We start from the raw sequence: 10,722 nt of genomic DNA, 5'->3' as shown, positions 1-10,722 counted from the left end.
AAAAGTGTTCTATGGGAAAGAGCAGACGAACAAAACACAACTAATGATAAAAGGGTACAGTCAGATGGATGACATTGACTACGATGAAATATTTGCATCAGTAGCAAAAATGAGCACAGTGAAGACACTGGCTTCTCTAGCAGTGGATGGTGGATGGTGGATGGAGACTCCACCAACCGGATTTAAAGACTGAGTTTTTTCATGGGGAGCTACTGGAGAAGGTATACATTGAGATACCACCAGGATTTAGTACATCCCATACAGTGGGCAAGGTGAGTAGACTCAAGAAGTAACTATATGGCTTAAAGCAGTCTCCTCGAGTCTAATTTGACAAGTTTAGAATGACGACGGTTGGCATGCAGATATTGAGGGTTTTTGTGATTCTGACTGGGCAAATTGTACTGATGACAGACGGTCCACATCACAATACTGTATTCTTGTAGGTGGCAACTTGTTCTCGTGGAAGAGCAAAGAACAGTCAGTTACAGCAAGATTAATATCAGTGGCAGAATGCAAGGCCATGGCATTAGAAGTTGCTGAGAAGATGTGGCTGAAAACCTTATTGGTTAAACCAAAGTTGATCAGGGAACTCAAATGAAGTTGTGGTGTAACAAGAAGTCAGCAATCAACATTGCTAACAACTCAGTGCAACACGATAGAACTAAATATGTGGAGATTGATATTCTTCATCAAGGAAAAGTTGAATAATGGATTGTTGGAACTAATTCATGTAGCTACTGGAGAGCAGGTGGTTAACTGCCTCACTAAAGACTTAACTCAGTGGATTTAACTAGATTATGTGACATGATGGGCTTAGTGAATGTCTTTCGCCCACTTTGAGGGAGAGTGTTAAGAATTATATCTAATGTAGGATTCTTTTTATAAATAGAAGATATCTTGGGATTTATTTATAAATATTATAAGGCTCTATATAAGCCAAAGTATTAATGAAATGAGTAAGATATTTACCAATTTTCTACAAAAGTGTATATAGTTAATATAGGTAATACGCTAACCATGCCATTGAGGATGTTGATCAATTACCTATGAACAAACTTGCGTGTGATGATTCACTTAAGCTCAAGCCAAATTGCCTAAGTTTAAGACTGAAATTCTAAGTATTGAAGATCCACTTACTCTTTGAACAAAGGGCAATTAAAGATTATTCAATTACCTGGACGCTACTAATTACATGAATTTTAAGCACTATAGCTAGAATTGAAGTCGGAACATAGGACAAAGCTGGACTATAATCTATTAAGTTTCAGCATGATATCATCTCAAAGAATAATAATAAGACAATTATTGAGATACTAGAGTTTAGTATCAAAACTGAGTCTAAAATGCCTTCAGCTACTATTGTTAACCAAAATCTTGAGTTGGAGATGAATATCATTCGACAAATCTTGTATTGATGTATACCTCTTGTATTGATGTTTATTCCATCAAAAATTACTCAAAAATAATTTGCTCCACAACTGCTTTATAGGTTAAACTTTATTTTGTTCCTTTAATGATGATCAAAAGCAATGGCATAATGACTAACCACAACCAAAGTTGAAGCCCCAAGTTCCTTTCACATGTGTGCTTTTTTTTCCACAATAAGTGTGTACTTCATTTCTATTGTTGATAAACGAGAAGCTCATATTCTAGTTAAGCCTCAACCGCTACAATGGTCACAACTTCTAAACACTTCAGAGAAAAGTTTCTTTTGAACCCAATTAATTGATGCAAGACTAATTCTTATTCTCCAAACAAATTATCCCCATGTCCATGCAAACATAGTTTTAAAGAGGTTTAAATATGACTAGTTTCGGACACAATATACCTTTCCTTAGCAGTCCTAAACATTTTGGGAATTCAAAAAGTTTTAGAAGCATTGTAGCATTGTATAAAGACATATAGAAGAATATTGAAATCAAACCATGGTAGCCTGATGATCCCTCTCTTCTTCCACTCTCGCTAAGTTGTGTACTCATTCTCTTTCGCTCTCTCAGATAACATAGCATTTCTTCCTCTCTTTTTTTTTTCGATCTACTATTGTTTGTACACATATTCCCTCTGATTGCATAGTCACATCAAAATCAGTTTATAGAATTATATCTGCATCTATGTGCAAGAAAGAGAGAGTGTAGGTAGGACGGGAGGATGAAGGACCTGCAAGGAGGAAGTGAAAGGGAGCATGAAAGGGAGAGAGTCAAAGGAAGTACGAAAAGAGGGAGGGTGCTAGAGATATCCCTACATCCATTTCTAGCACCCATGAACTCCCTGTCTACATCTAAACATCCCTCCATACCTCTCCCACTATTTCAATGCAACTTCTATCCCCCGTTCCCTCTTCTCTTCTCTCAACATGAGACAACAAACTAAATGTAGCATTACTAAGTGAAGCAATAGACATGACAAATAAAAAGTGTTCTATGAGAGAACATGGAATTATATGATGGACCTGAGTTACAGACGCACATCATGCGAGGTAGTTTTAGTGTGTTTGGGAAGAGAGTAGTTTCTTTTTTATATAAACAAAGAAAAATATCCACTTTCCATAAAAAAATGCAGGGTACCTAGACATTTCAGAGCATTGAAACCATAGTACAAGATTCAGCCATTTGGTTCACTGAAAAAGCTATTACATATTTGGTAGCCGCTGGACTTCTAAAGGCTTTATGATGTGTGATGATAATTTGAAGAAATAATTTTGAAGGAATTAATTCTTTTACAATCAAGAGTTGGGCTTCTATAGAGCCATACAAAACCTTTTACAAATAACCCCTAGATTTCTTCTATAATATCTATTTACAATTAGACCCCACAAAAATAAGGTACAAATCTCAACACTCCCGTCCAAGATGAGCAAAAAATATCCACTAAGCCCATCTTGTTACATAATCTAGACAAATTTAATGAACTAAGTCCTTTAGTAAGGCAATCTCATTATCAGACCTCAATACCTTCATTACTGAATCGTATTGTGTTTGAATCGCCCTGTGAAAATCTTTAAAGCAAGCAAGCACATCACTTTTATTCTTCATCAGATATAGCCAAGTAACACGAAAACAATAATCAATGAATGTCACAAAATGTCTATAACTATTCATCGAAGTTGTAGAACAAAGTCCTCATACAGCAGAATATATTAAATCAAACACATCGGAGCTCTTATTCCTAGAACTGGCATAAGAGCTCCTAGTGAGTTCGCCAAACTCATAAACATCACACACCAGTTTATCTTTGTTTGTCTTTTCATACAATGATTGGTACAAACGACTCAATAGACTGAATGAAGAGTGTTTCATGAGTCTGTGATGTAGCAGCAATACATCCTCCACGATTCTCATGGATCCTCCTACTCTAACATTTTCAACCATTGATGTCAAGGCTGAGTCCATCCCCTCTATCCAAGTAATAGAGTCCACTATGCCACGTGTCAATCCGAAGTCTCCGGTCAGTCCCCTTCTCTTGAAAGATCACCTTAGTAATATCAAATGAAACAGCATAATTTAGTTGAAGAATGATGACACTAATGGATAAAAGGTTCAGTGGAAAGAAGAGAGTACACAAAACATTAAGGAAAATCATAGAATCAGTATCACTCACTATATCCTTACCAACCATAGTTTGTGTTGCACCATCAGCAGTTTAAATGTTCTCTGAAACTACTAGATGAGTATAGAAAGAGAACTCCCTAGCATTACCCATCACATGTCGAAATGCACAAGAATTTGTTGTTCATTCTGATGTTCTTATTGTTAATATAGAGGCAAGAACATGTGTATCACGAGTACATTTAGTTGAGTGAGCATAACTAGCAGCGTTCTCCTTGGATGACGATAATGTGCATGCATCCTCAATCACATTACCTGTCGCTCTATGTTTCCTCTTCAACATCTCCAGTAACTTGTGATCAACATCGGTAAAAACTATCCTTATTTTTCTCTCATTCCTTGCTACCATCGGATTTTTCTGATGGCCTCCTCTTCCACCCCTTGGTCCTCCACAATTACGATCACGACTTCTAAACTGTTCATGTCCACCCGTCTCTCTCTGCTTGGGTGGCTTTGAACAAGTGATGCTCAAATGTCTCACTTCTCCACAGTTGTAGCACCTGCAAGTCACCATCGGGGCACCTGTCATACCTGAGCTCGATGCAGCCAAAGCTAATCGCGTACCTAGAAGTACACTCGGCTCATGTGACTCTCCTCCCTCCCGCTTTCTCGCTCGTGCTTCACCAGCTCCAGGTCCCGCATGCTGACGTGACCGCTCAAGCAAGCAAGATAGCAGCATGTGCCCACTGGTTGTGTGTTCTCTCCCTCAACAAAACAAGGCTACTCCTCACTCGTAGCCTCCTCGCAGTTCCTACAAGCAAAGCTGATGTTGTTGTGAGCATGAAAGGTGCAGCAGCCAAGTGCGAGGGAGAGAGGAGATCAAACTGATGTTGTTGTGAGCTTCTTCCTTTGCACAATTCGCGATGCTCACATCCTACAAGCAAAGAATCGGAGTTGTCCCTACAACTCCTTGGTCGGTGTCTTTCTGCCATACTATTTGCCTTCCCATAAAAGAATCAGATCTGCTTGCCCTAAAGCTCCTCCATCAGTGTCTTCCTGTGAATCCGTCCGCTTTCCCAACAAGTTCTAATCAAATTGTATCACCACGATCCCGTTTGAGCCTCCAATCGCCACTGTATGGCATATTGCGAATCTCCTAAGTCAGGATCCTGCTGTTGGCGACTCCTGACGATCCGTTCGCGACGATGTCCTTCTGTTTCGTCCAGTCAGCCTTCCGAACAAGCTCTAATCATCGTTGGCGACTCCTAGCAATCCTTCCCACGATCCCGTCTTGCGCGACGAGCTGACCACACGATGTCGTCCCGTCCCAGGTGCAATCTTACGCAGTCAGCTACTAGGTTAGAGTAGAGGCTCTGATACCATGAAGACATAATTTTGAAGGAATTAATTTTTTTTCCATTCAAGAGTTGAGCTTCAATAGAACCATATAAAAATTTTTATAAATAACCTCTAGATTTCTTCTATAATTTCTATTTACAATTAGACCCCAAAAAATAAAGTACAATCTCAATATAATTGTCTTCCATTCCTGAAATAGCATCAAGTGAAAAATATTATTCATCTAATTTCTAGAGCAATTTGATCAATAGAATATGACCCTTCCACCAGTTATTAATTAAATCCATGGAGTTGTTTAAAACAATTTCCATTATAGAATTACAGGGGAAGCTAATGACCCTACTATCACAGTTCCAAATTCCCCACCCCCTCCCGATCGTGTCTCCTCTGATATCATCCCTGACACCATTTTAAGTCTTACTCCTCGATATCTCCCCCTTATAATCACCACTCTTCTAACCCTCCTCACACTCTTCCTCCCACACCTTCCCATCCACCTCTAAACCCATAAAGAGTAAGCAAAAGGTGGGGTCGTCTCCTACCTAAAAATTTATTTATGTTCTATCCTAATTTGGCTTCCTGGAATGTTAGGGGATTTTGCAATCGTGATAGAATTAATGATTGCAAAAAATTTGTAAAGTCTCATAAATTGGATCTCATTTGTCTTCTAGAGAAAAAAATTAATAATGATGCTCTTTGATCATGTGCTCTTCAAACAATAAACTCTTTTTCCTTTTCAGAAAGAAGTGAATAATTTATCCTCCTCTTAGAGTGGCATAATCTGGATTAAAAGGAATTCGGGCAACATTTCATTTAATTTGTTGGATGCTCGGCCTCAATGTATTCATGGTAGAGTAATTTTCTCTTCTTCTATTTTCTTCATGATCACTTTCATTTATGTGAAAAATAATGCCTCTCATGAAGAGGTTATGGAATTCTATCTGCTCTCTTGCTGCCTCTATTAGACCTGGTTAATTATGAGGGATTTCAACTGCATAATAAAGTTAGAAGAGAAAGTTGGGGGAACCCCTCCTACCCCCATTAAACTTCTGGATTTCAACTCCTATATTTTCAATGGTGACTGCTACGAGCTCCCTAGCACCGGCTTCAAATTCAAGTGGTTTAACCAGCAAATTAACAACCTATCAAGTGTCTTCTCAATATTGAATAACTGTTGGTTGATATTTCATTGGCTCTTGACACTTAGCCTCTTTCAGAGATCTTATCTCTTAAAGCCTTTCTATTCAAGATCAACTTTCTCAAGCCATCTCCAGTGAGAACTCTTGGATCAAGAACGGCAAAGTGTTATTAGCTCTCTAAACACGAGGATGATTTAAAATTCATTTACCAAGGGAAAAAAAGGAAAAATAATAGAAATTTCATTAAAGAGATTGTTTCCAATGATGTTTGCATAAACTCTCGAAAGGGCATTACTCAAAAGGTTCTTTCTTTTTTCTCTAACCTGTTTAAAACCCCTCATTTAAACTCTTCTGATTCTTTGCCCATTCCTTTGAGTACTTCACTGGCCCAACATGATATTGAGATGCTTACCACTGATTTCATGGAAGAAGATATTAGGAAAGTTTATTTTTCATATTTTCAATGATAAAACCCCTAGTCATAATAGGTTCACGTCTAAATTTTTTAAAGACAGTTGGGATATCATCGGCAACGACTGTGTCAAAGCTATTCAATATTTTTTCTCTCTTCAAAATTGTCGAAAATAATCAAACACACTGCCTTAAACCTCATCCCCAAGTCTCTACATGACCGATCTCTTAATGACTATAGGTCATATCTCTGTGCAATGCATTATATAAAGTTATAACCAAGCTTATTGTTGATAGGCTGAAAAGTATTCTTCCTAACATCATCCACCATTCTCAAGCTGTCTTCCTTTCTGGAAGAGAGATTGCTAATAACATCACTTTGACAAATTAGTTACTGCATGGGTTCAAATTCATAAACCATCAAAAAAGTTTCTGCCAAATTTATTTATGGGATGGATTAGAGATTGGACTGCCAAAGATAAATCTCAAAAAAGCATTTGACAATGTTAAAAAAGAGTTTATTTATGACAGAATGGATAAGATGGGCATTCCTAACAAATTTATGGGATGGATTAGAGCTTGTACTGCCAACGTTAACTTCTCCGTCATTATCAATGGTGAGATGTGTGGCTACTTCCCTTCCTCGACTGGTCTTATACAAGGGTGCCCTGTGTTTCCCTAATTATTTACCATTGCCAGGGATGGTTTATCCCACCTTTTACACTAATATAGATCTTACTATAATTTCACTAATTCTAATAATGGGATTAATCATCTCATATATGTTGATGACCTCCTTCTCTTTGGGAAAGCCACTATTTAGTGAAGCCATTGGTTTGATGCGTACTCTTTACTCTTATCATGAGGCTTCTATACCAAAAGTAACCTCAAAAAAATTATTATTTGTTACTCTAAATCTGTTAATAATAAATTGAGAAACCAATTCATTTTTGTTCTCGGATTTCAGGAAAAGCAACTGCCTTGGGATCATTTTGGGTATCACCATCCGCTCTTCTAAAGTTAATGCTCAAACTTGCCATAAGCTTCTTGAAAGGATCCATCAATATTTAAGTAGACGGAAAAAACAACTATCCTTTGCTGGTAGATTCCAACTTATAAAATCAAATATTTCAAATTTCCTTGTCTATTGGTTCAAGCATGCAACTATCCCAAAAATCATAAAAAAAATACGATATCTCTCTGATGAATAACTTCTAGCACTCCAATAACTCAAATAAACACATGTTTACCATTGTCCGGCAAAGTGTTACTATGCCCTAGCAGATGGGTGGCTTGGGCTTGTCCAACCTTGACTCTCTTAATACTATAGGCAAAGCTAAGATGATCTCGAGGATGTAAAATTATAACCCTGCCTTTTTCGTTTGATGTGATACTAAGTTTGGCTCTCTGTGGTACCAAATGAATAAATATCCTCCAATTTTTTCGAAGGAACTTAAAAAAACTGCTGCAAACTTAAGAAAGTGTATTAAATTACAAGTGCATAATCAAGGAAAACTTTCATTTTTATCTTTGGCTGCACAATGAATCTTTGTTTGCAAAATATGGTGAGCAAGTCTTCTTTTGGTTTGGCTGCCCAAAAATTACTAGATTGACTGAGGTTATTACCAATGGCTGTTGGAATCTCCCTTTCACACAGTCCACTCCTGCTGATTGTGTCCAATATATTTCCCCAATTCCCATCCAAAGCTCTAAATAGAACTGCCTATGGCTTATAAAGAATTTCTTCTCCCACAAATACACCTACCATTTTCTTTAAGGATAGTCAAAATGCAGTTGCTTGGTATAAATTACTATGGTTCCAGGGTTACTCCCCCAAATATGCCTCTTTTGCTTGCAAAGTTCTTAATAGAGGGCTGAAACCAAAGATATTCTCATCTCTTGAGGTAACTTGGTTAACCCTCAATGTGTGATGTGCAAGATTGATAATGAGACTAATGCTCATCTTCTTCTTTTTTTTTTTTTTTTTTAATGCCAGAACATATTTCATATTCTCAAACATAGCATACCATTTGGCTGCTACTTTCATTTTGGGTGCGTGCACTTTGAATCAGGTGATTTCTTATGACGAATCTATCTCCCGTAAAGTTACTAGGATGTTTTTTTTTCCTACTAGCTGTTCAGACCACCTCTCACTTCATTTGGAAAGAGAGAAATTTCATAAATTTTAATGAAAAATCTGAGCCTTTCAAGGATACTACGAATAAAATTAAATATGTAGTTGGAGAGCTCTATTGCCCATCCTATAGGACACAGTGAAGGAAAAAAATTCATGTGGCCGGCCCCACTTAGTGGAATAAAAGCTTGTCGTTGTTGAAGTGTCTTATTTTATTGTTGTTGCCTGTTATTAATATCTCTGGTAATGTTTCTGGAGTTTATGCTGCAGTTGTGGGGACAACTTTTTGGTGGTTTTCATTTACTATTTTTTCATTATTTCTCACCTACTACATTTCTTTTGGTATATCTCATTCTTACTGGATCTCTGGAGGCCTTTTTTCACTGCTTCTGATGGCAATTGTTGTGTTTCTACATATTGGGAGTTTTTCCTATTCGATGGGCGGAATTTTGGATTGCTGAGTTTCTCCTTCATTAAATGAGGAAATCAACCAGATGCTTTGGCTCTTCGATGGACTTCCCTCTCCTCTGAATGGAAATTTTAGTTTTTTGGAACAGCAATGATGAATTTTTAATCTCTAGAAAAAGGCTCAACCAGTTATATAAGATTGAGTATCTTCTTAATCCTCCTTATGCTACTCTTCACATCCCCTGTATGCCTTTTGTCCCGAACTCGATTGCCTCTGCAGATACTACTACCTAATCAATCGCCTACTCTGTTGTGGATGCTGGTGCTTCCCTCGTATCCCTCCCTACACCTGGATGGAGCATTTATTTTTTTAAATCCTGATATATTCGTCTTAGCTCTTCATTTTGTTATTTATTTTCCCCTTCCTTTTTTTTCTTCAGGTTTTCTACTCACTATGGTATCCCTCCATAGTTCTTCCTTAGCTACTGTTAGACCATTTCTTCGTCCACCTATGAGTTTTTCTCCTCCTTGTACTTTTCATAGGAAATTTACAGACGTATCACTCAATTCCTATACATTTACGTATCTCAAACCAAAATTTAGATTTTTATAAATGCTGCACCTTAATTATGACATGAAAACGTGGATTTCACGGTTTCACACTGTTAAAGAGTATGAATTGAACGTTAGGTCAGTAAAAACAAGAGTTTTGATGTGAGATGCCTAAATGCACGGGGGGCCCATCTTCCCACCCAAAAAAAATAAAAACTAGAACTTTAAGCACGAGCGAAAGACACCTTTCCCCCGGTACAAAAAAGGAAATAAAAAGGTGACCTATTTTCCCGAAAATTATCAAATCGAAAAAAAAAACAGTACTAAAATTCAACTGAAATTAGCAGAGAAAGAGGATTCCCAAACAGAGATATCCGAAAAAGGAATGACGAATGCCCTAAGCCGGTACCTTGAAGGAGAGCGTGTGGGGAACGAAGGTTAGGGCTTCGCCATCGGCTTCTGAGAAGCAGCGGAGGAAGGAGAAGTCGGAATCGATGGCCACCAGATTGTGTGCGTGAGCGTCCACAACTGCAACTGAATCCACCGCCTTTCTCAACTCACTGTACTCAGCCATCTTCCTCTTCCCCCTTGCTCCCTTCTCCGATCACTTTTCCGATCCCAAGCCGTTAAACCTAGCGTATCTGAAGTCAAGACCGCCCAAGGACGGCAGCTTGGTTTATAATGAGCTTAAATTAGCTTAACCCATCCTTTATTCCTCCAAATGCAATGTTGATTCATTTCTTAAAGCACTTACGAATGGATTTCCACTCTGCTTGGTTTATAATGAGCTTAAATTAGCTTAACCCAACCTTTATTCCTCCAAATGCAATGTTAATTCATTTCTTAAAGCACTTACGAATGGTTTTCCACGGACTCCTATTGAAAATTTCTCATAAATTTTATATTAAAATTAGAGTTTTTTTATTATATATATTTTAAATTGTACCTGAAATTTTTTATGTTTTTATCTGTAAGTTTTATTATGTGAAGATATGATGAATTTTAGTACAATATTGTGACAATAAAAAATTATATTATAAAATGAATATAATTAAATAGTTTGGTAATATAATCAAATATTAGTTAAATATGTATAATTATAATAAAAATATTATGAATATCTAATAATTTTATTCTAATTAATTTTTTATTTTTAATAATATTATGGGATGAT

The 10,722-nt window shown here is 37.2% G+C and overlaps 1 protein-coding gene across 1 annotated transcript in view; it reads right to left on the bottom strand.

Moving 5' to 3' along the window:
- Positions 1-10,225, bottom strand: part of LOC110030479 (protein fluG) — a 128,920-nt gene extending 118,695 nt beyond the window's left edge. The window contains exon 1 of the mRNA XM_020733207.1: positions 9,958-10,225. Within this exon, the coding sequence (XP_020588866.1) occupies positions 9,958-10,122 (165 nt within the window). The 5' untranslated portion in view covers positions 10,123-10,225. The remainder of the gene's footprint in view (positions 1-9,957) is intronic.
- Between the last annotated feature and the right edge of the window lie 497 nt (positions 10,226-10,722).

This window comes from Phalaenopsis equestris, unplaced genomic scaffold, assembly GCF_001263595.1.
Source record: "Phalaenopsis equestris unplaced genomic scaffold, ASM126359v1 Scaffold000725, whole genome shotgun sequence".
Classification (NCBI taxonomy): Eukaryota; Viridiplantae; Streptophyta; class Magnoliopsida; order Asparagales; family Orchidaceae; genus Phalaenopsis; species Phalaenopsis equestris.
This window is presented reverse-complemented; position numbering and strand designations above follow the sequence as displayed.